At 38.9% G+C, this 26,060-nt stretch overlaps 2 protein-coding genes across 3 annotated transcripts; both read right to left on the reverse strand.

Annotated features, from left to right (window-relative positions):
• Positions 1–4,491: 4,491 nt before the first annotated feature.
• LOC148356929 (ATP-binding cassette sub-family G member 4-like) lies at positions 4,492–14,024 on the reverse strand. The gene is made up of 15 exons (XM_088347258.1): positions 13,882–14,024; positions 11,893–12,101; positions 10,756–10,873; positions 10,554–10,686; positions 9,958–10,008; positions 9,743–9,888; positions 8,878–9,001; positions 8,365–8,479; positions 8,170–8,303; positions 6,873–6,974; positions 6,642–6,801; positions 6,468–6,568; positions 5,783–5,941; positions 5,503–5,621; positions 4,492–4,909 (listed from the first exon to the last, which is right to left on the reverse strand). The coding sequence occupies exons 1-15, from the start codon at positions 14,007–14,009 to the stop codon at positions 4,687–4,689; spliced, it is 2,022 nt and encodes a 673-aa protein (XP_088203384.1). The 5' UTR covers positions 14,010–14,024; the 3' UTR covers positions 4,492–4,686.
• Positions 14,025–17,777: 3,753 nt separating this feature from the next.
• Positions 17,778–25,443, reverse strand: LOC148356930 (glycosyltransferase 8 domain-containing protein 2-like). Of its 2 annotated transcripts, none has more exons than XM_088347645.1 (9): positions 25,397–25,443; positions 22,284–22,336; positions 21,923–22,205; positions 21,698–21,815; positions 21,553–21,637; positions 20,655–20,767; positions 20,416–20,579; positions 18,489–18,601; positions 17,778–18,424 (listed from the first exon to the last, which is right to left on the reverse strand). In XM_088347645.1, exons 2-9 carry the CDS (start codon positions 22,300–22,302, stop codon positions 18,246–18,248), a joined length of 1,074 nt encoding a protein of 357 aa, XP_088203771.1. In that variant the 5' UTR covers positions 22,303–22,336; positions 25,397–25,443; the 3' UTR covers positions 17,778–18,245. The 2 variants fall into 2 exon arrangements, with proteins under 2 accessions (XP_088203771.1, XP_088203770.1); XM_088347644.1 differs by having other exon boundaries at positions 20,416–20,582.
• Positions 25,444–26,060: the final 617 nt, after the last annotated feature.

Raw genomic sequence — 26,060 nt, forward strand, 5'->3', positions numbered from 1 at the left:
GTAGATTTTTGATATTTTTATATGATAATTCCCAGCTCTGAAAACACCCTAAAATAGATTATTGTGATAATTCACTCCCTGGACTCCCTCAAAATAGATTATTTCAACTCCAGCCTCTGAGTATTCCCCAAAAAATAGATTATCCTGCTTTTCTTTGTCTTTCTATCTTCTTTTTTATTCTTTTTTCATGTATTTTCTTTATCTTTTCTTTTTTTCCTTTCTTTTTCTTATTTCTTTCTACCGAACTTTTTGTCTTTTTTTTCTGTTCTTCATTTCCTTTTAGTTTTTATTTTCATTTTTCCTATTTACTTGTTTTCTGTTTTTCCTTATTTTATTCCTTTTTCTTCTTTTTCTCTCTCGTCTTTATTGTCCTGCTTAGCGAAAGGCTGGGCAAAAAAAATGAGAAGAAAAATGGTAGCCATGTCTCCTTGGTTTGTATTCTTGTGCTTTGCAACACTTGTTTTCGGTGGCACTACACAATACAGCGACATCTAGTGGTCAGATATCACACAGTGTCCCTTTAGAGTTTAAGTTTTGCCGGTAAAACTCAACTTCCCTTTCCATAAGCGATGATTAAAGGATTTTGGGTTTACCTGGCGGGACAAATATGAGCTCATTCTCAAATAGAAGCTCCTTTGTGAGTCCAATGTGGCTTGATTTGGAAATCTTCATTGCCTGGGGGGGGTCAACTCCTTCAAAAAACATGAATGAGCAAAATGGCACAAAAGATGAACGTGAGCGCCTCACTTTCCAGACTGCGTGCGTGTGGGACTGAAAATGCTTTGAGATTAACATAGAAAACATTTTTTCCACTGGATTGTGAAACTTGGCACCAATCTCACCCAAGGTCAATTCAAACTAATTCAAAATAATTTGGCCACAATTAAAGCAACGATTGACTTTCAGTTCAACATCCCATTGCCTTTTTTATTCACACAGTGGGTCAGCCAAGTGTTTAACACAAGTGGCTAGAAAAGGTCAAAGATGACAAGCCCCAGATGCAATGGCGTGTTTCACTAAAGGTAGGTTTATTTGTATACAGCAGCTAACAATAACAATAGTGCTTAGTGGCAAACCATAGCCTGAATCCAGGAGGCTGACCAAAGAAGGAAACAGTGGAAAAAAGATGCCTGAATAGTTGAATTTGCCAACGTTCTCTTGCATGAGCCGCTGTGGAAGTTGGGTGACACTGAAGGTGATGGCAGGAGTAGTTAACAATTACAATACCATTGCTTGCAGTTAAGTGGCTAACCCGCGTGGCTAGAAAAGGAAACAGCAGGACAAAGCAGGAGCATCTTATGATAACAGCGGATCGCAGTGAGTTGTATCCTGCAGTCGTAAGTGGCCAGAGAAGGAAACAGGAAAATAATTAACTTGTTTTTTGCTAATCATTGAAATAGTGTTTAATTTCAATGGATTAAGAATTTGGACACCACATGGTGTCGCTGTATAATGAACGCTGTCACTTTAAAGTTAGCCTTCAGTTCTATCAACATGGACTGTGGTTTGTATTTACCTGTTTATTGTGATGTCCCCTGATTGGTTCTCGTAAAGTTCACTTGCGCGTGGATTTCACAACAACCCGAACCTGACGTTGCGGTGACGTCCGATGACGCGTTCAAAGTCGGCTCAGAGAGTTGGATAAACAAACACCTGGAGTGAAGTTTAGATACTGCTTTTTTTTTTCGAAATAGTCGACACCCAAAGAACATTGTTAAGTAATCGTTGACCTTTGAACTACTCGCATTAAACAATCTTTAATAATTCATATTTTGGAAATTTTAACAAAGTGGGAGGAAAATTGTCCTGCTGCCTATCAATAACTCCCTCCCCCGACACAGATGATTCAATAAAAGGCAGGTCAACAGTTTTCTATGAGCTGCAGTTCTGTTGGAGGGGCTACCATGCCCGTTTCAAACGCAGCCATTAAATACATCTTTAACTGGTATTTATCGCCCTATAGTGGTTAAAAAACAAAGACATTATTTACAGTGAAGAAAATAATTATTTGAACAATCTGCTATCTTGCTATTTCTCCCTGTTATAAATCATGGAGAGCGGTCTGACATTTTCATCATAGGTGCATATCCACTGTGAGAGAGACAAACTAAAAAGAAAAATGCAGAAATCACACCGCATGATTTTTTTTGTGTGATATAGCTGCAAATGTATTCGAACACCTGAGAAAATGAATTTTAATGTTTGGTACAGTAGCCTTTGTTTGCTTTGACAGAGGTCAAACATTTCGTGTGCTCTTTCACCGAGTTTGCACGCACTGCAGGAGGGATCTAGTCCCGATCCTCTGCACAGGAGCATCTGGTTTTGGCTTCAAGCTAGTTCAAAATGTGCAAGCAGGTCAGGAAAAACAGTATTTAGGTTGACATTTATAATCACCATCTTCAAAATTGAAATCACCATCTTGATTTTGTCACAACTATTTGGACTCATTTCTGACCATTTGTTCTGTCTTGGGGCGGCACAGTGGTTGGGTGATTGGAGCGCAGCCCCACGGTGCAAGGTCCAGCTACCGCAGCTTACCGTGTGGAGTTTGCATGTTCTTTCTGTGCCTGCATGGGCATCCTCCCACATTCCAAAAACATGCATGTTGATTGGCCGGTTCAAATTGTCCCCAGGTGGGAATGAGCAAGTGAGTTGTCTGTCCCTGTGTGCCCTAAGACTGGCTGGCAACCAGTTCAGGGTGTCCCCGGCCCACTGCCCTAAGATAACTCAGATGGGTTCCTGCAGTCCCACGACCCTATTGTGGATAAGCGGTGCGGATAATAGTTGGAATGGATGGATGTTTGGTCTTGTTGGGCTAAAAATAAAATTCCGCAATTTTAAAAGTTAAATAAAATCATAGTCTTGATTCTGTCACGATTTAAAATAAAAAACTGGTCCGACTTTCAAGGTTCTCTTGGTATTATTCAAAATCATACATGGACTTGCTCCCTCATATCTTTCAGATTTGATTTCCCCCTATGTTCCGGTCCGAAGCCTTCGTTCTGAAAGCGCTGGTCTACTGGTGAACCAAGAGCCAAGAAGAGATCCGCAGGGTCGAGGGCGTTCTCCATCCGGGCACCGGTGCTGTGGAATGCTCTTCCCCCTGAGATCCGATCTGCAACCTCAGTGGAAATGTTTAAATCTAAGCTTAAAACACACTTCTATTCTATAGTATATGAAAAACCTTTATTTTTTGTTGACAATATATCTGTACTATTTGTAATTGCAACATCCATTGCAGCCTGGTCATCCTGAAAGGGGGATTACCACATGTGCGGTCCCTTTTCAAGGTTTTTCAAGTTTTTCCTTGCCCTCATGTTGGTTTCAGATCAGGGGATAGTGTAATAATAGTCTGAAATATTAGTCCGTGCAATAACCTGTGCGGCCCTTTGAGACTCTTTGTGAATAAGGGCTGTACAAATAAAAAGGATTTGACTTGACTCGTTGAACTAAAAGAAAGACATACTTATAAAAAAAATTTTTAAAGTAAAATCACGATCATGATTTTGTCATCTCGTTTGAACCTTAATACCATTTTTTTCAATATATAAATACCATTTCTTATATTTTGTTAGGCTAAAAATAAAATATCACAAAGTCACAATTATTTTAAATTAAAATGACGATCTACATTTTTGTCACCATTATTTATTTTGCCCTTTCACTAAATTGGTCAATTTTAACCATTCTTGTCGAGCTGAGAAAAAAAAATCACAGTTTCAAAGAAAATGATTTATTTCATCACCATTATTTTTTAAAACCGTTTTCAATACTCATTTTCTCATTTCTGACCATTTTCTCGATCTTATTGAGCTAAAAGGGAAAAACATTTATGATAAAAGATCACAATCGGAAATTTGTCATGATTGTTTTTGCAGATTAAAAAAAATACTCTTATAATTTCTGACCATTAAAAAAAATCATATCACAAGTTAAAAAAAGAAAATCACATTCTTGTTTTTGTCCCACTTACAGTAATTAATAGGGAGGATGATAGGATAGGGAAAATAGGCGACTGACTATCCCTTTTCGAACATATTATGATCACATTATTTTGTTGTTGAGTCATTGTTTTTATTTTAATGTTCAAAATAAAGTTTTCATTCATTCATCTATTTTCAGGACGTCTTCAGAGCAGGGAATTAAAATAATCAAACTTTCAAGAGTCTTCAGACCCGGTAAAATAAATCTATTTTGTGGGAGTCTGGGGAGGGCTTTGTCAAATAGGTTATTTTAATTGTATTTTGGGGGATTCTAAAAATACACTATTTTTCGGGATTCCTCAGTTCTGGAAATTGAAACATTCAGTTTTCAGGCAGTCAGAGAAGCAGATAATTACAATCATCTAACAAGAGAAGCTAAAAGCATTCATCAACACGTCTTTGCCCGAGAGAGAAATAAACAGAGGACAAATTTTACTTTTTCAAGGATTTTATTTTTGTCACGTGCACAACAAACCATGTATATGTCTGGCTATATTCTATAAATGCTAAAAAAAAAAAAAAATACTGGATGGATATTATTTTCGGAAATCCCAAAAGCAGGGACCTACAATCAGTAAAGGAGATGAGATCAAAATAATAACGTTTGCCTGAACCAGGAATAAGCAAAGCAAAAAATGTGATTTTTTCAAGAATTTCACTTGCATTACGCGCATAAACAACGGCTAATGGTCATTAGCATAGCTCAGCGATTGGAGATTTTGTAGCGCAGGAACAAATAGGTGGCCACGCGGATGAAAATAAAAAAGAATCCCAGGACGATAAAATCCACATGGAGTTTGGCGTCCTCCCCGATCAGGAAGTGTATGATTTGTTGCGGGTCCTGGAAATCACATCGCTCCACGTCGCACCGAAGATCGCTTCGGTTCATGCCGTAAATGGACTGGACCAAGCCCTCGACGCCGTACCTGAGAAGGAAAGATAAGGTTTGCAATTTTTAGCCCTCACACTGCGGCCGTGCAGACTGGAACAGGACAGCCAAGGGATTGAATCCTGCCCGCCAGACAAAATTGAGAGAAGCACAAGAGAAAAATGAGTTGCAGTTTGAAATATGTACACTTGATGTTGCCAAAGCCTGTAGCTGCTTTTCTTTCTCTGTTTCTCTTTTTTCTCTCTATATCTCTCTCTCCCTATTCCCTTTCCTCACTTTTCTCTTTTTCTCTCTCTCTCTCTGTGTCTCTCTTTGTTTCTCTTTTTTGTGTCTTATTCTCAGTCTTTTTTACCATCATGCTATGTCTTTGTCTTTTTTCTTTCTGTCTTCTCACCTTTTCTCTTTTTTCATTCTCTCCCTCTCTCTCTTTCTCTCTTTCCCTCTCCATCTCTTTCTTTCTTTCTCCATGTGTTGCCCCAGAAGTAACTCCTGTTGCACTCTTACTGCCGCCACAGTTAGTCGACTGCGGCTCAAAGGTCCCGGGGCTCTCTTCGGCGACATACTAGCATGTATCTCTGTATTCGGCAAGCTAGCTTGTAGTACTGGCAAGCAAACGACTCCCGAAGTTACCTGGCGTAAGAGACGTAGGAGGTCAACTGCAGGTAGTACGGACTACCGCTGATCCTCCCAAATATACCAGAAGAGAGGATGATGGGGAAGGCTGTCAATGGTCCAACAAATGCCGCCACCTGGGGGTTATCATTGAAAACAAAGAAATTGAATGAATCAAAGACAAGCCTCTAACCATGGAGAATCCAGATCCGGAAGGTTAATATCTGTGTTTTTTTAAGTTCTTTTCATCCTCTATTTTCCTTTTCTGGATCTGGATTTTCCATATAGAAAGTTCCACCTGTGGTGAAGGAGACACCGCCCCGATGAGCAGCCCCAGGGACTGCGCCACCAGGGCAATGGCTGTGGACAAGGCCAGGAACAGCAGGAACCGAATCGCTTCCGGAGGCTGGCCCGTCATCCAGTAAACGATACTGCAGTACAGGACTGGACAGATCATCTGCAAGAGATTATCATATTTGGACTTGTTTATTAGTTGAGGTTTTTGAGTGTTTCCTTGCCCTCATGTAGGTTTTAGATCAGGGGATGGTGTCATAATCCATAAAAAGGTCAGAGAGAAAAATCCAGTGGAGGACAGATAGATAGTAAAACTGGAAAGAAGAGACAAAAATTCAGAAAGAGAAAATCCCCAGGGGGGCAGGCAGAATAAAAAAAAACAGGGGTCAAAAGGCAGATAAAAAAAATCCAGTAAAATGGCAAAAAAGATACTAAAATCCCAGGAAATGGGTAAATGGAATACAAATGCAGAAAGAAAGGAAGAACAAAAGAAAGAAAGAAAGAAAGAAAGAAAGAAAGAAAGAAAGAAAGAAAGGAAGGAAGGAAGGAAGGAAAATGAAAGAAAGAAAGAAACATCTAGATATTACAGGAGAAGAAAGAACAAGTCCATAGCAAAGGATAAACTGAAAAGTTCCGGGAGGGTACACAACCACCGGTCCCAAAAAAAAACAAGGTGCCGCAAATCTTACCTGAAAGAGGATGTCAGCAAAGGTTTTGGCCATGTAGTAGGCATTAAGGCTGTACCAGGAGTTGAAATGTTCCCTGACAAAAACCGGCATCTCCAGAGGAACTGGACAACACAAAACCCAATTGGTTCTAAGCGTGCCACATTAATGAGTCCCTCCACCTTCTGCATTGCTCACAAGTGAGGACGGTTGGCATCATGGCGCTGAACATCAGGAACAATATGGAGAAGAAAAGGAAGCCTCTGTTGTTGAAGGCGTGTTGGGCGTCGTTTCCGATATCGGGGCAAAGGAGACCGATAAAGAGGCCCATCATGATGTGGAAAGCCACTTGGAGAACCTTCAGAAACCGTAACCTCGATCACAATCCTCACAATAGTCTCAGAACTCTTTGGGACGGAAAAATCTTACCGAGTTTCTGTATTTGGATACCAGGTTTTCTTTGAAGAGGATGTAGAACTGTTGCAAGGTACTGGTGGCAAAGTCTCGAGGATTGGGCAGGGGAGCCAATGACTGCAGAAAGAAATGTTTATCAAAGCACTTTTTTTAGTTTTTTTTTTTTTGGGAGGGGGTAATTTAATTTATACTATATCATTTTTTTAAAATGTTTAATTCTTTTTTTCAAATGATTTTTTTGGTTCATTTTTTAGTTTTTAATCAATATTTATTTCGTGTTTAATTTATTTATTATTTATTAATTGAAATACTATCATAGCAAAAATGAAAAAATTCAATTCATTTTATTCTTTCTACTTTTTTTCAATTTATCTTGTGGTTCATTTTAATTCATTTTACTTTTGAATTTTTCTAAATACCTCAATTTTTAGTGTTTACTTTTTTTGTTTAATTCGTTATTATAATGTTCATATATTCGTACTGTGTACCTGTAAAATTCTTGATTTCTAAAAATGTAATTTATTTTCATTTTTTTCATTTTCTTTAACTTTTGTATTTTTTTAAACCATTTTTATGTCACTACTTGAAATCATTAACATTATAATCTATTTTGTGTATAATTTATGTTTTTATTCATTTGTTTCGATCTTCTATTTCTCCTTTCTTTAAATGTATGTAATGTGTATTTTTTACAACTTTTTTCATTTTCAAAAACAAAAAACGTTATTTTATTCTCTATTTTTATTATTTTTATCATTGTTATTATGTATATTTATTTGTGATTTACTGTTTTGTATATTTTTTAACTGATTTCATTTTATTTTTACTTTTTAATTAAATATTTTTTTTGTTTATCATAATATGATACAATATAGCTTGTTATAATTTATTATTTTTTATTATCTCATCTATTTTATACAAATTTATGTATTTATTTCTTCCATCCATCGATCCATCCACCCACTATCCATCCATCCATCAATTAGTGACATTTTGGACCGGCCAATTAACCTAACATCCATGTTTTTGGAATGTGAGAGGAAACCGGAGTGTCCGGAGGAAACCCACGCAAGCATGGGGAGAACATGCAAACTCCACACAGGAGGTTCGATCTCATGACCTCAGAACTGTGGCGGACACGCGCTAACCACTGCACCGCCGTGCTGCCCCTTCATCCAATATCTGCACTGCTTATCTTCGGTAGCGTCTAAATTCAAGTTATTCAAATATAAATTATGAACTTAAAAAAAATACATGTTTTTTTTCTGACATTTGAAATCTAGAACTGTTCCAAGTCTTCGGGATGTCTTACCAATTCGCTGTCGGAGGATTGAGCGTCCTCTCCCCCCAAGTTTCTCTTGCTCTCCTCACAACATTGACTCCCCTGTGCCGCCTCGACCAAGACGGCGTGCATGTCCCCGTACGTCCCAGTCGCCACGTCCATGACTGAAGGGGGAAACCAGGGTAATAACACGACGAGAAAGCAGAGGGTGCTTGCAATGCTCACTAAAATCGGTGGAGGGTTCACACTCATGGCAAACCAGGTTGAGTTGGCTCAGGTGAGGGATCAAGTGTTGCGCCGTCCCCTGGTAGATGCATTGGCCTTGACTCAGGATGTACAACTGATGGAGAGAGGAGAGCAACTTCAGCTTGACAAGTGCCAAGATTTAAACAAAGCACAGGTAACGCAGCTGCTTCCCTCCCCCAACCTCAGCAACTCGGACCAAACAGTCCCCCAGCGACACGGTAAGCAAAGTTCCAATTATTCCAAGCGGATATAAGTGTTATGCATTACTTAGATCGCCGTCTGTTTTTAACGAGAATGGCCATTGTTTTGATTCCCTGTTGTCATCCGGTAGCGTCATAGCACAGGTCAAAAGTCAACTTCGAGAAATAATTTCTCGAGATCCACGGTGCGTGGAGAATTTTTTTGACTGTGTCGGTCTTGATAGAAATACGAAACTCGCCGCTTAAGATAAATGAATGATTTAAAGAGCGAATCAAACCCCAATTCCATTACCTTGTCGAACATTTGAGAGACTCTCCAGCTGGGCTGATGGATGGTGCAGATGATGGTCCGTCCCCCGTTAGCAAGACACTTGAGGAGAGAGATGACCTGGAAGGACGTTGAGCTGTCCAACCCACTGAGACACAAATTCCCAAAATCAAACTGATTGTAGACTAGTTTTCGGATGGTCTTCCTTTTAAAAGGAGAAGCTTGACCTTCTCAGTCCAGATTGGAGTCCAGATTGACATTTCGAGTGCGGTACATTTTTACTGGCTTTCAGTTTCATAGACTGGGTTTCAGTTTTTTTGATTGACTTTCAGTTTTACGGACCCGCTTTCTGTTTGATAGAAAGGCTTTCAGTCTTATTCACTATCTTTCAGTTTGATTCAGTTTTATTGAACGACTTTAAGTATTACTATCTCGCTTTCAATTTAAGAGGTTGGATCTCAGTTTCATAGACCAGATTTCAGTTTCATGGACTAGATATCAGTGTTATTGATTGGTTTTCCTTATTTAAAGCTGACTTTCAGTTTTATTGACTCAGTCTCAATGACTTGCATTCAGTTTTATTGACTGTTTAAGTTTTATTGACCTGAAGTTTCGGGCAACAAAACTGAAAGCCAGTCTATAAAACGGAATATTAGTCAATGAAACTAAAAGCACGTGTATAAAACTGAAAACCAGCGTACAAAAAGTATATCCAGTCAATAAAACTATTAAACATGAAAATTTGGGGTACATTTGGAAACTTTGAATGAAAGAAAACTTTGTTTCCAACATTACAAGATAAAAACAAGACAAAAACAATGACATTTAAAAGATGGTTTTGTAATTTGAGAGAATTCATAATTGAAGACGTCATCATGGAACATCACACCTGATGGGATCATCGAAGAACATGACCGGTGGATTGTTGACCAGCTCCAGAGCAATGGCCAACATTTTGGACTGGCTCCACGACAAATTTTCAGTTCGGGTTTCAGCGCAGTCGGTCAGACCCAAAGAAGTCAGAAGTTCATTCACCTGTGACCAACCAGGAATCGTAATCAGCAAAACAATCCCAAAAGCGAAACTTGACGTGGAAGGACTTACGATTTTCTCCTTGACGTTCATGGGCTCGTTGAGTTTCAGATTGGCGGCCATCTAATATACAGAAAAAGGGGATTCAATGTTTATTCATTTAAGTGGCAGTAAGTAAGCTTATTTTAGACTGAAACTGTCTTGCAAGTGCTTGTATCGAGACCTAAAGTGACCTTTTTAAACCACAGGTGACCCAATTTCAACTGGAAGAGACTCATTTTGAACCGCGAGGGCCTGATCTTGAGAATGGAAGTGACCATGACAATCCGGAAGTGAACTGCGTTGAATGAAAAGTGCAAGTTTTAAACCGGAAGTGCCTAGTGCAAACTGAAAATGATTCATTTTAATCAAGGAGTGTTCATAAGTGATTCGTTTTAAACAAAAAGTGCCTATTTTGAGATTGATTGAGTTTTAAACCAGACTTGACCTGTTATTAACAGCACGTGACTAAACCTAGTACTTTATTTCACAATTATTTCATACATTCTTGTACTTGTTGCTTACTTTTCACCATTTTTCAAAACTTTTCAGTGTTTTTGAGTCATTTTTGTTTATTTTCAGCACTTCTTCCATTCTTTTTAAAACTTTTTTAGTTTTTATAAACATACCATCATGGCCTGCTTGGTGGATAGGTGCGGCTTGAGCACATCGCTTGGCATGATGTAGCAGGACATCTTTTGGAATTTATCCAAGTCTCTGGGACGACCGTTGACCAGGATTTTACCTGTCACGCCCGTCTCCCTGCGAAGGATTCAGACCATTGCAGAAAAACCCATTTGGAGGACGTGCGTCCCAGCCCAGCCTTTATACCTGTACCCCGCCAGGACGTCCATCATGGAGGATTTGCCGGCTCCGGGAGGTCCCATGATGGCGACGAGCTCTTTGCTGTTGAATTGCCCAGACAGATTCTTCAACAGGGTTTTTGAACCTGATCCAAAGAAATAGAAAAAAAATGGGGTTAATCATCTTCCATTATGATACCGATATTGCAGCCTGGGCCGATATCAACCAATATAATATCTTCACTACACATTTTCCAATTCTAGATTTGGAGTCCAGATTCAGGTTTGGATGATCGGATCTAATCTCAGTCCCGTTCCCCGCAAATTGAATTGCAATCCGAAAAAGAAACGATACAGGTTTTTGGGGCAATGTCGGACTATTGTTAGTATTGGATCAGGCCATCTCTATAATTACTCCGGAAAGGATACGGGTATTAACTACTTGCATTGGAAAGCAATTTTTGGAGTCAGAATCAGAGTTTTGGAATACGATCCAGATTTCTGGGTTAGAGCAGACCATTTTAAAAATCACTCAGAAGCAAGAACTGGACTAGTTTTGGATGAAATTTGATACAAATTTCTGAGCCGATATTGGACCAATCTCAATATCAGATAAGGCCACCTTTTCAATCACATGTGACCAGAAACTTGACTTATTGGAGCTAATATCAGAGTTTGTATGGAATTGATCGAATACACAGATATTTTGGGCTGATAATAATATTATTTTCTTATCACCGCCCTGCACAAGCATGCAAAACTTATTATTGAACGACTACTGTTACGCTGCAAGATTCTTTCATTGCTATTTTATGAGTTAGTTCAGTCTCTAAGCACTACTTTGAAATTATTTATGCCTATCTCTCCTGACAGTCTTTAATCTTTTTTCTCTTTAAAGTCTTTCTTACATGTTTACCTTGGAGTGCCATGGCTAATGTTGTTGCATATAAGGTTTCACAACGTTGATATCAATGACAATAAACACAGCTCAATTCAATATTGGATCAGGTCAACTCTTGAATTACTCTGGAGTGGAAACTGGGATTGACTTCTTGTACGTGAGTGCCAATTAAATCTATATTTCTTTTCCGGACTGATATTGGATATTGGAACATTTTTCCGGGAAATAGGTAATCTGGGTTCTGTTGCTAGGCAATGACTTAACCTGTCTTCTTGTACCAGGGCCCTTCCTGGATGGTGTAGGACAGATCGCTGAAGTCCAAGTTGACGGCTCCCTGGCGCGGCAACTGGCTGAGATGTTGAGTGGACATCGAGAAGATGCCCAGTTGGGGCTGCGCAGGATTAGCAGCGCCGTTGTCCTCCATTTGGATGCAGCTGGCAGTTGTGGAAAGCTGGCGACAGTGAAGAACAAATCTAAAAATAACAAAAGTGAGTTAAAGCACAAGTCGCGAGAGAAGGAAATAGTCGGGAGAAATAGCACCATATGTCGGAATCATGGATTGAGAGTTTATAAGTTTATGGTACACGTAACAAAACCAAAATAAATAAATTCATGTAAAATAAAATTAACATAGGTGGGGTGGAACATTTGAAAATTGAAGGCTGCAATCATCACTTTAATCCAAGAGATTGTGGCAGAGTAACTCGTGATTTGCTTTTTAAAGCTGTATTTTCCTTTTAAATAATATGATAACTGTAGATGCTGTGATATACAGTTTATTGTTGTCGAATTTCTATTTTATTTGAGAGTTTATTCTTTGATTCTTATTTTGGAACGACAATCATACGAATCAAGTATAGAATCAGAATAAATCTGGTGAATTGAATTTGTACCTGGGTGGAAATCATCATGCAGAGAATTTAGCAACTCGAAACTCTTTACAAATATGTAAATCTTTAATTGTATGCAGAAATGTAAAATTCCCTGAAAGTGTGCGATGTTCCACGACGGCCCACGGAAGTTCTGATTAACGAAGACACTTAAATGCACCGCTCGACGAACACATAGGAAATAAATATATTTTCGTTCCTTAGGACGAAAAAGACGCGACTTTTTTTCTCGTGTGTGTTTCCTGCAAATTCATCCCACCCTCATCTTACTATGATATTTAGTGATTTTATCTTTTAACGTAAACAATAATAATAATAATAATAATAATAATAATAATAATAATAATAATAATAAAAATACCAATAATAAGACTAATAACCATAAGCATGAATATAATAATGATCCAATGTATTTCGAAGCACCTTTTACAACACCAAGGTATACGTATGAGTAGGACACAACAATAAACGAAGAGGAAAACAAACCCAACAAAATCTAACGTCACTTCGGACTTGATTTGACACTTTCCTAATATCCACTTTTTTATTTGAAAAAAAAAACTTTAAAGTCGAGTCATTTGAGTTGCGAATCAGACACAAAAAATAAAAAAAACATTAAAAAATAAAAAATGAAAATATTTGTAAAATGGCGTGTGACGTCTGGTAGTGACGTCCCGCATCTATGAATGGTCTTTTAAGGTAATTTCAAGTGCAATATTTGAAGAAGAAAATTGTTCACCACGTGTTTAACCCAATTTCATTTGAATAACATATATTTAAAATTCAAAAACTAATTTCAAACAATTAATACAAACAACATCAAGTCGCACTTTTTAAATTAAGGTTTCCATGTTGCCGATTCTTTTGAATTTAAAAATTAAAGGACACATAATACTTCGTGTTTCTAGTTACCTTTTTAGTATGTACATTTGTAAATTCAAAATAATTTAAAAACATTGCAGAGCAAGTTAACTTGACCTCTCTGTTGAAGACATCGTCTATTCTATGCTTGCTTGTCACGTCAGTTAAATTCAGACTGCTTGTGTTCTTTCAATATTATGATCTAGACTAGTGGTTCTCAACTGACCCAGAATTCCACCCAAATCATTCATTCATTCATCCATCCATTATCTACATCGCTTATCCTCAGTAGGGTCACGGGGGTTCTGGAGCCCGTCCCAGTTATCTTTGGGCAGTGCGCAAGAGACTTCCTGAACTGGTTGCCAGCCAGTCGCAGGGGAAAAAAATCACTTCTCAAATTTATCAGATGAAAGGATTGTGCATATAAAAGAAGAGCTAGTTGAAAATATTCACATTTAGAAGAAAAAGGACAAATTACAAGCAAAAATAAAACATAGCTTACCGTATATACTTGCTGTCGAGGTTAAAACTCGAGATTGTATTAGGATGGAGAAAAGAGCACACTCCGAGTCGGAACTTCCAAGATGGGTTTCCAAGATGGATTACCAAGTTGGGCTCATTGGAACTCATTTATTGGAAAGTACAGGCATAGGAGAACACATCTTATTGGCTAGAAGTGAGGTCACATGAATACAAAATAATCTGATTGGTTTAGACAGAAAACAATATTTAAATGAAGTGATAGCGTGTGAGCGTAACGAGCACGAAGGAAAATTAAACTTTGTAACAAAAAAAGTACAACGCCTCACCGAAAGAAGAAACATTGGGAGGAAAGCTCTGCCCCGTAGTTCCGAGCACTAAGGCAAAAGACATCTTGATTAATCGTTTGCGGGCCCCAAATGGATATATTTGTTGCAAGAATATAAACAGCACCTGGATATAATCTTTCGCTTCGTTCAGCCATTTTTTAAGGATAACATAAAAACAAAGGCACATTCAAACTATAATCAAGTTATAATTTCCCTTACTATTGCATAAAAGCCAACATCGCATGGAAGCAACCTCCTAAAACTGCTTTAAAATAGCCAATACCCCAAATATTTTTATTTGATTATGTAGATAATACAATCATACGGGTAAAAAGCTAGAAATACAACAATTTGAAACCATTTATTGTACCTCCCAATAGAGGAAGGAAATAAAACCAACATGCAGGCTCTCTAGGACACAATCGGAATGGCCTCGATTGACTGAAGGGAAGGAAGAGATCGAGCAGGGCTTTAACACCACTCATTGTTAAGTAGCGTAATAGAACATCGTTTTTTTTCTTTGAATCATTTTTGACACTGAAAATTGGTCTGTAAGCCGCTCTTGGGTCCTGACGCACCCGTTATGAAACACTCATTTAGAGGACACAAATTCATCGGTAGATGTTCCTATTCTTACTTAGATGTGGATAGAAATATAAAGAAGAATATGAAACATAATGTTGAAACACGAGCTTAACTCTAAGTAACACAAAACATTAAAGGGAAATTATGTTGAAATATCAGCTACTTTTAATGGAACAAAACATGAAGGTGGACGGCAAAAATATTCCCAAACATGGCCAGAACAATGAGAGTGCCGGCAGACAATGAGATAAAAAGCTGTAACACTAACTGGGTCCGACTGAACCAAAGATAAAGGAATGTAGATGCAGAATATATTGGTACACCTGGTAGCTCTAACTGAACAAAAAATGAAAGGCAGATGACACGAGAAACATTTCCACATGTGGATAGTACAACAATAAAACACTCATAGCTCTAACAGTATTTAATTTTCTCTATTGTCATTGATATCAACGAGGTGAATCATGGTGTGGAACAAGATTAGACAAAGCACTCCATGGTAAATATGTAGTAAAGACTTTAAAGAGAAAAATAAGTTTGTTACGATAAATAGACAAATATAATTAAAAGGTTGTGCTTCGAGACTGGCCTGAGTATAATAACAGTGCCTTGAAAGAATAGTGCATCGTAACAGTAGTGCAATAACATTTGGCAGCAACAACAAAAAAAATACGCAAATACTGTAAGTCGCAAGCTATATATTTTCACAGTATTGCACACTTGTCTAGGGTGGTGAGGGCCCTGGGAAACAATGTGTATGAGTCAAGTTTCAGCGCAGAAATCTGTATCGGATCAATTCCAGTTTTGCCTCCCATAATTACGCTCACAAGCAAGCAGTCGATTCGAGTTTCTGTTCCTCAATCATAAAGGATGGCCTAAACCAATATTGATAACAGTCCAATATCAACCCAAATATCGGTCGTTTATCGAACCAGAAGTCTGTATCGTATTCTTTTACAATTCCGTCCAAAACTCCGATAATAGCTCCGATTTTGCACTCCCATAAAAACAGTCGATTCCAGTTTCCTGTCCTGAGTGATTATGGAGGTGGCCTGATCAGATCTTAATATTGTCAAGTCAAGTCATGATTATTTGTGACGCCCTTAATCACAAAGAGACTCAAAAGGCTGCACAGACCACAGACTACTGCGAACCACAGACCATTATGACACCACCCCCTGATCCAAAACCTACATGAGGGCAAATAATACACAGGTATTGTCAACATAACATATAGGTTATTCATATGCCATAGCATAGAAGTGTGTTTTAAGCTTAGATTTAAACATTTCCACTGAGGTTGCAGATCGGATCTCAGGGGGAAGAGCATTTCACAGCACCGGGGCCCGAATGGGGAATGCTCTCGAACCTGCGGATCTCTTCTTGGCTCTTGGGATCACAAGTAGACCAGCATTTTCAGAGCGAAGGCTCCGGATCGGAACATAAGGGGAAATTAAATCTGAAAGATATGAGGGAGCAAGTCCATGCATGATTTTGTATTATACCAAGAGAACCTTAAAATCCCATCTTAAGCTGACCGAGAGCAAATGCAGGTTAGCTAAAAAGCATGTAATGTTATCAAACTTTCTTGTCTTAGTTAAAAGCCTTGCTGCAGCATTTTGTACCAGCTGAAGGCTCTTGATGTTGGACTTTGGGACTCCGGAGAGTAGTACATTACATCAATCGAGACGGGAGGTAACAAACGAATGAATTATGATCTCTGCATCCGACTGAGACAGCATAGGGCGAATTTAAGCTACGTTGCGAACATGAAAAAAAGCTGTTCTAGTAATAATCTAAACGTGTGTTTGAAACGACAGATTGCGGTCAAATGTGACACCTACATTTTTGACTGTGTCACTCTGGGTGATATTACATCTTTCAATGTTCAGAGCAGTTTTTAGAACAAGTCACAGCATTTAGATGAACCAAAAACTAACATTTCGGTCTTTTCAGAGTTAAGTTGAGAGACATTCATTATTTTTATCTCAGTGACCCAATTCCTAGAAACCCAATTTTTTTTATGCTAAAATAGAGGTAAAGTGGGTTTTTTGTTCTCATCAAAAGAAAAATGTAAAATGGCTTCAGAAGGAGCGATGTTACGATGACGTCAAAGTGAGGCGAGCTGTTCTAAGCTAGGTTTCACTTGCGGGCAGAGTTTCTGCATTATTTTATACGCACAAAAAGGAAGTAGATAGAAATCAAAATGGGAGACATTTTCTCAAAGGTCCATGTGTTTGCGGACACCCTTTTTGTCAGCTCCTAGCCTGGTTTTGGCTAATGTTAACACGCTAACACTACAGATCTAACTTACTACTGTTTACATGTATAAACTTGTTTTTTGTGAGTTACATTCACTTGTTTTTTTCTCAAATCTTTTAAAACTGCTACCCGCATACCTGCTAGTGTTTGCATACTGACACTACAGAGCTAACCTTCTACCATTTTGATTCGTAAACCTGTTGTTGGTGTGTGACAGTCAGTCTGTTGTCGAAGTCTTTGCTAGCAGCTAGTCGGATTCCACCTAATGTTTACATGCTAACCCTACAAAGCTAACTGAGGTAGATATTATATCAATATTTGTATGGGCAGTGGTTTGCACATGTACGGCACAGTTCTGAGTTCATGGGATCAAACCTTCCTGTGTGGAGTTTGCATGTTCTCCCCGTGCTTGCACGGGTTTCCTCCAGGCATTCCGGTTACCTCCCACATTCCAAAAACATGCATGTCAGGTTCATTGGCCAGTCCAAATTGTCCCTAGGTATGAATGAGCGATCGAATTGTCTGTCCCTGTGTGCCCTGCGATTGGCTGGCAACCAGATCAGGGTGTCCCCTGCCCACTGTCTAAGATAGCTGGGATAGGCTCCACCACCCCCGCGACCCTACTGAGGATAAGCGGTGCAGATAATGGATGGATGGATGGATATGAGTCATAAAAATCCTGGGCTGTAAATTGCACAACCAATTAGACACAATATGTTTTAATACACCTTTTTATTATCATAATTTATTCTTGATCTCGCATTGGATGCATTAAAAGATGCGTAGAAGGAAATTCTGCTCCCACATAATAGTTAATGACACAAATATCTTACACTACTAGACCTGGAAGTAATGCAGGAAGGCAGGTAAGAAAGAAGGAAAGAATGAAGAAACGTAGGAAACCAAAGAATGAAGAATAGGAGAGGAATCAAAGAGAGTTATTGGGAAAAATGGAAGGAGGGAAGGATGGGAAGAAGGAAGGAAGGAAGGAAGGAAGGGAAGAACTAAGAAAGGAAAGGAGAGAAAGGAAAGAAGGAAAGAGAGAAAGGAATCAAGCAAAGTTATAAGGAAGGAAGGAAGGAAAGAAGGAAGTTAGGAAGGAAGAAAGAATGGAAAGAGGGAGGGCAAGAAAATAAGGATGGATTGAGAGGAAAAAAGGAAGACGGGAGAATGGATACATCTGAAAGAGTTTGCCGTTCCGCGGTCCTTATTAATTCATCCTGTTTGGCCTCTTTAAAGAGAATTTTCCGGTTGGATCTGGTACAAACCAGTGTTCCCAGCGCTCCCTGTGGACGGCGGGGTGCCCCCACGGTTTGAAAGGGCCGTTCCAGTGCAATAACTTTGCCTTCTGCAAGAAACTCTCGGGGTACCCGCCATCCGGACTCCAACCTAAAACATATCGATTTTTCGTGTCTTTTGTAAATCGGCCGATCGGGATGAGGATCTTGCTTACCAAGATGTCTGACGTGCCAGCTCGGGTCCAGTGCGGTGTATTTGTCGTGGAAAACGACAAGCATAGGGGGCGTGGCCACGCCACCTGCCATGGCGCTGCTGTACAGGTTTTGCCTGGTTCAGGTCACAGATTATACCCATTAAGATCGACACACAAACCCTGGTTGAAACAGAGAAATGCGGGGAAAGGCCAGGCCCTTTTGTTTGGGCCTTGTTCAATCCAAAACAACAAAGACGACGGACACTTGAGCTTGATTTATGCACGTGGGAGAAACCCCATTGCACAATTACATTCTTACTTTGCTGCTCTCCTGGCATTGTATCTACAAAGTCTGACCCCTTTGGTTGACCTCCCACACACCCTGTATTCTTGGGCCACAAGGAGAAGGCCAAAATGAAGGAGGCCCCAATAATTCTAGGAAATGAGTAAATATATCATGAATATGTGGCTGTCTTGTAACATCAAGGTCTTAAGAGACAATAAGTTCTAAAAGAATAAAGCCCATAGTAATTCTAGAAAATGAGTAAATATATCATAAATATGTGGCTGTCTTGCAAAATCAGAGTCTTGTGATACCATGAAGAGGGCCAAAAGACTGAAGTCCGTAGTAATATTAGTAACTGAGTCAATATATGTGCATGTTTTGTGACAGCAGGGACTTGTACCAGGAAGAGGCCAAAAAGAATGAAGCCCATAGTACTGGTAATACTATTCAATGAGTAAATATACATTATTACATATAAATAAATAAATAACTGCATGTCTTGTGACATCAGAATCGTGTGGAACCCGGAAGGTGCAAAAACAATTTTTCATACTGAAAAGATAGATAGATAGATACTTTATTCATCCCCGCAGGGAAATTCACAAGTTGATTCCTTGAATAAACGCATTTTTGTGCGTTATAACCCATATCCATAGGATAGAAAGTAATCCAAAATGCTGCAAGGCGAGGCAAACACTGAAGATATAAGCAAAAACTAAACAATAAATTACAAAAGTAGCGAAAATAACACGGGAGCTTGCTGGAGTGGCAGCCATTCGCGACGGAAGTATACCCTGCATGTCTTGTGTCAAAGGGAAGAGGCCTAAATGTATGAAGCCCGTAGTAGTAGTACCAGTAAATTTGTAAATATACGATACCTATGCCTGGTTAGTGCATGTGCGGCACAGTTCTAAGGTCTTGGGAACCTCCTGTATGGGTTCAAATCCAGCTACCAGACTTACTGTGCAGAGTTTGTATGTTCTCCCCGTGCTTGCGTGAGTTTCCTCCGGGCACATTTCCTCCCACATTCCAAAGACATGCATTTCAGGTGGATTGGCTGGTCCAAATTGTCCCTAGGTGCGAATGAGCGAGTTGTCTGTCCCTGTGTGCCCTGCGATTGGCTGGCAACCAGTTCAGGGTGTCCCCTGCCCATTGCCCGATGATTCCTGATGTCTTATGACACCAGTAAAAGGCCTACAAGAATGAGGTCCATGGTAATACTAGTAAATCAGTTCTTTTTGAATAAGTCGAATAAATTACTAGAGAATAAATAAGGCAAGTCATGTTTAATTGTACAGCCCTTAATCACAAGAAGTCTCAAAGGGCTGGACAGACAACAGACCATTATTACATTATGACCCGATCTAAAACCTACACGAGGACAAGGAAAAACTTAAAATACTCAGCGTAAGTAAATGAAGAAACTTTGAGAATGGGCTACACATGAGGTCAGCCCCCTTCCAGGATGACCAGGCTGATGCATTACCAAACAATACACAGATAATGTCAACCTGAAATATCGGTCATTCATAAGCTACAGAATTCGAAGGTTTTTGAGCCTAGATTGAAACACTTCCACCGAGGTTGCAGATCGAACCTGGCATTATTTTTTTTGGAATGAGCTATTGTTGCTAGTCAAATTGTGACAAAATTGCCTTGTACCTCACATTGTCCTCCATGAACTTCTGAAGCTGTTTGGTGATCTTCTGCTTTTTCCATTCCCGGATATCCGCCACAAACACGCCGGGGTTGAAGGAGCAGTCGTTAGGATTGATACCTAGATCTTTCACTTCTTGCTTCCTGTAGTCCAGAAAGCCAATGTAGGTCTTCTAGAAGAGGGGAATGAACGACGATCATGGTCCTCGTCCGGATGCCGATTGGCCTTTGATGACCACGCCTACCTGCATGCCGTCGCCGACCAACATCTCGCGGGTGGAGGGCAGCACGCAGTCGCTGGCGAAGGCGGCGGCGTGGTGCGGCTTCAGGTCGGTTGCAAACAGATTCCGGATGTCACCTGAGAAAGAAAGTTCCAGAAAAAAACGACACGCATCAAGCACTTCACAAATCTTGTGACAGGAGAAGCAGGCCAAAAATTATTTGTCGATTCTTCTTCATCTATTTTTGCTTTTCCAGATTTCCTCATATGTCGCTTTTCTGGATTTATGCATCTATCTGATTCATCTGTTATACCTGGATTTTTCCTATGCAGCAAAATACTTCCTTCAGGATGTTTCTAATCAAGCTCTGGTCCTGAATTTTTTTAGATGTCTGTATCCACCTGAATTTTTATGTATGTCTTCCCTTTTTAGGGATTTTCATATCAATCTGTCCTTTTCCCCTGATTTTCCATCTGTCTGCACTTGTTTGGGATTTTTTTTGTCTCTATTTGCTTTTTTCTGAATTTTTCTTTCAGCGGCCCATCTCGGGACTTTGATTTTTTTTTCCCTGAAAATTTCAAACTATGTGCCACTTTTCTATATTTCAATCCATCTACCATTTCCTGGATTTGGAGTCCTGCCCATTTCTAGCTATTTGCCATTTTCTGGAGTTATCCCCACCTGACTTTGTCTGGATTGTGCCGCCCTGCTTCTGGATTTCCCTTTTTGCTTCCCCCCTTTTCTGGATTCTTCAATCCATCTACCCTATCCTGGATTTTGACTCATGCCCTTCTGCCCCCCTGAATTTTTAAACTCATGGCTTTTTTCTAGATTTATCTATCGGACTTGTTTTCCTGGATTTTTCAATATTATTCTTTTTCTCGGGTGGTAGTTTCTATCAGTAACAGAGCCCCTCTCGTACCTTGCACAATGACATCATCGTCCAAATAGATGACCCTTTCGTGCTTCAGCTCGAGCAGAGGAAGGTAAAAGCGTACAAAGTTCAGCTGAAAAACACATTTTTAATTTTTAATTGAAATGATTTACTCTCCCCAAATCAAACTTACGGGATGCAAAAGATCCGGTCTGGAAGAGTCTGGCTTCACTTTCCCCACTAGAACCATCGGGTCAAACTCCAAAATCTTGTATTTGATACCCTTCAGTTGGCTTTCCTCGATGTAACGTCTGGAAGAATGAAGCCCAAAGAAAACTTGTGAATCAGTAAAAAAAGGCTAGAAAATACAAATACATTTCACTGCATGTGAAAATATCAAAAATATATAGAAAATAACCTGGTGAACGTAACAGCGTCCCGTAGAGTAACGATATAAAAGAGCACGTCAGCTTCTGTGTTGCTACGGATGCTGTTGACGGTTGCCATGGTTGCGCCCATCCTCTCCTCCGAAGCGCAGACGACGACGGGGATGACCGCTTCGCTTTTTCCCTCCACGGGACTTCCAAATGTTTGCCGGTAACCTTGAAAAAAGTTGCTTCTGGAACTGGAGTCTTTGACTAGCGAAGCGTGCAGAAGCAGGTAGAGCATCAGCAGCAGCAGCAGCAGCAGGACCTGATTGACTTTATGGAGGTGACATAAATATCAAACATGGAAGATGTTTTTAATTCTGATTTTCAAGAAACGTATTACGCTCTCACTTTTTCTCAAGAGAGCCATCGTTCATGGTTGCGTCCTGGGTCGTGTGAAAAGTCTGCGAAAAGAATAACAATGTGACGGATCCATCTCTATGCATAGATTAATATCTGTCTCCTCTTTTTCCTGGATATTTCTATACGACATATTTTTTGATCCAATTCCCTGAGTTTTTCGCTGAATTTTTCTATCCATCTTCCTTCTTTCTAAAGATTTTCTAACCATCTAACTGCCTTTTAGTACTCCAACTGCGCTCTTTTACTGGAACATTTGTTCTGAACTTCTTTCTGGATTCTCTTATTGAAATGTACCTGTTTTCTGTATTTCTTTTTATTTCGACCCCATTTTGAATTTTTCTGCATTTTTGTTTTCCTGTTACATCTTTGTGGGGTTTTCTTTTCATCTGTCCTTTATTCTCCTAGAAATTTTATATGTATATGCCCGTTTCTGGATTTTTTTTAATTGGCATCCGTTTTTGTTTGTTCTTTCTGTCCCCTTTCCCCCCCCAGATTGTTCTTTCTACCTTTATCTCGGATTTTTCTATCAGCCTCATTTTTTTCATTTTCTTCCTGCCTTTTCATGGATTTCTTTTATAGCTGCCTTTTCGCTGGATCTTTCTTTCTGACTTTTTTCTGTGTTTTTCCCTATATATATCTTGCCTTAATCCCAGATTTCTGCATCTACTCCTTTTCTTGATTTTTCTTTCAATCTGCCTTTTCTCTGGATTTTTCTTTCTAGTCTTTTCTATATATCTGGCCTTTTTTCTGGATTCCTCTTTCTTTATTTTGGATTTTTCACCCCACTCTTTTTTCTTTTTGTCTTCTTCTGCTTTTTTTCTTTTCCATCCAACTGTCCTTTTCTAGATTTTCATTCTCTGTCTTTATTTTTCTATTTTCCCGTTTTCTTCATTTCATACCTGTCAACCTCCACGGCTCCATGCCCTTACAAACTGTCGTATTTTCCTTTACAAAATAATCTTACACCATATTTTTTTCAAACTTGTTTATTTATGTAGTTTAACATGTTATATTGTACATGTGTTTCGTTATATCATATTTATCGTTAATTAATATTTTGTTGTGAGATCCTGAGTAGCTTGACATGAATGAGGTTTATTATAAAAAAAAGTTCAAAAATAAAATAGCTTGGACGTTCACTGTAAAGGAAAAAATACATGCAAATATAATTAAGTAGGATAATACATTTTCTGCATTAAATTATTGTTGGTAATATACAGATTAAAGGGACAAACACAAACCTGTCTTTTTTCATTTTCTCCTTTTATTCTTCCTTTTTTTCTTAACTTCTCTATACAACATAATAATTCGTAATATAATGCATCAAAGCAAGTGAGCCGTTTGAGAGCCGGCTCTCTTTAATGAGTTGAGCCGAAAAAGCAGGTTCTCTAAAAAGAGACGGACTACCTTTCACTACATCAAACCGCTCGCTTCGTTTGCAACGAAAAAAACGATACCGAGATAAAGGCTTCCACGGCGAACTCGTTTGACTTGATCGATTTGCCGTTTCGTGATAGTCGGTTCATAACGGATGGTACCCATAATTGACAAATTTGCGTTTTTCCGTACAGATTTTCTCGTACATCGTACACGTCTTAAAATGCATAATAAACGTACTTTGTACGGCAAAACCATACAGGTTGACAGGTATGTCATTTCCCCCTCTGCCTTTTTCTTGGATATTCTTATCCAACTGCCTTTTCTCAGAATTTTTCTTTCTGACTTTTTGAAAAAAATAATATTTATTCTCTTTTGCTTTTTCTGGATTTTTCTTGCTACCCTTTTCCAGGATTTCTCTAACTGCCCTTTTTCCATCATTTCTGATTCTGCCTTTTTCATGGACCAGGGTGCCCACAAAGGAGAACTGAGAAGTCCGCAGTCCTGTTCTTAAAATAGCTTAACAAAGCTGGCTTTCAGTGATTAACTGGTAAAATATTTTTTTAGTGCTTGACCGGGTCTTGGTAACACCAATAATTAACTTGGTAATGACATAGTAAAAACATGATAAGTTATAATACATATACATATCAAACTGTGTGCCCTTTGTACTCATGAGTAATAGTAAGTAGCTCTCATCTTGAAAAAGGTTGGAGACCCCTGATCTACAGTATCTAACTGCCATCTCTCTCCATGTATAGATTTGTGGTTCTTATTAGTGGTTCTATGGAGAAAAGTGTTGACTTTCTAAGCTTAAGACACACTTTTATTCTATAGCATATGAATAACCTATATTCTATGTTGACAATATCTGTGTATTATTTGCCCTCTTGTAGGTTTTAGATCAGGGGATAGTGTCATAATAGTCTGTGGTTTGCAATATTTTTTGTTGTTAAAACCATCCTTTTTTTCCGGCCCTGCCGCTTGCTTACATCAGGAAAGTAATAAAGCATTTTTTCTGGATTTTTTCTACGGAGCTGCCTTTTATCAGGATTGTTCTTTTTTGCACTTTTCTATCTGCCCTGTTTTCCTGGATTTTTATATCTACCTGCTGCATTTTTCTGGATTGGTCTCTTCATCAATGTTTCATTACCAAATGATTCTTTTTTTTTCGTCAGTTTGCTTTTGAACCGAGCAGTCAGCAAGGTGAAAATATTTTGGCTTTACGCGTATCTTCTTTGTTTGTGGTTAAGGCTCCCCAAAACATCTGGAAGTGGTTAGATTCTAAAACACTCCCCTCAAAATGCATCCAGAAAACATGGCACAATCTCGGACCATTCCCAGGCATTATTGTCATACAAGACGATCTCAAAAGCGTTTTTATAATATCAAAAATTGTCAAGAAACACATTTCCTCTGTTTCTAAAATTATATACTATTTTTCTACATAAAAGTTCATTTAAATGTGCCATATTAGTTGTTAATAGAACAAAAAATATCAAATAAAAAATATACTTGGTGTTAAAATCAATCTGTATTATTTTCTAGTTTTTTCCTCTCACATTTAAATACTGAAAGTATGGGAGATTATGTTCCTTTTATCTTACTTCCACCAAACTATTAAGATAGAACATGATGTTCCCTTGCTGACCCTGAAACAAATACTTTGCTACATTATAAATGAGATCATTATTTTGATACAAAGTACATATAAAGGTACTTGCCAGAAGAAAAAAAGCTCCAGCATGGTGCACACGCTCTACGTTGAGGAATGAATCTGCCCACTTCCGATTCGAGACCCCACCCTTTCTCATGCTCCCCCTCTTTTCGCTTCCAATGGCCGAAATTTTCAATATTTTCTCCCGGTACGTTTTTCAACGTTGCTGAAAGTCACATTGGCTTTGTTGACCATTTTTTCAATTCCACCTAAACCAGTGTTTTTCAACCGGTCGGTCAGGACCCAAAAGTGGGTAGCGGACCCGTTTTCAGTAGGTTGCAGGCCTTTGCCTTGGCAAAATAATTATACATCATACTATATGTTGTTTCTGTGTTTTTGTCAACCCAAGAAAAGAGGGAAGAGTTTGATATAACCACCAGCTTTCACAGACAGTCACGTAAGTTACCCTCGATGTCAAAAATCCCCCGCAAAAAGCTGATGCACTTTGGTTAATTTTTTCAGAAAGACATTTCCCTTCAACTAGGTGGAAATTACATTAAAATATTAAACCCATCTTTTACAGGCAGTCAGGTAGGTTACTTAAGATGTGAAAACTGCCAAAACAATCTGACTTGGCATGTTTTGATTTGCTGACTCGGCAGCTTTTTCAGAAAGACATACATGCCAGAACAAGTAAGGCCAGGATAACAATCTTTCACACGCAAGAGGTG

Source organism: Urocampus carinirostris, chromosome 11 (assembly GCF_059441175.1).
Source record: "Urocampus carinirostris isolate Australia breed hairy pipefish chromosome 11, RoL_Ucar_1.0, whole genome shotgun sequence".
Taxonomy (NCBI): domain Eukaryota; kingdom Metazoa; phylum Chordata; class Actinopteri; order Syngnathiformes; family Syngnathidae; genus Urocampus; species Urocampus carinirostris.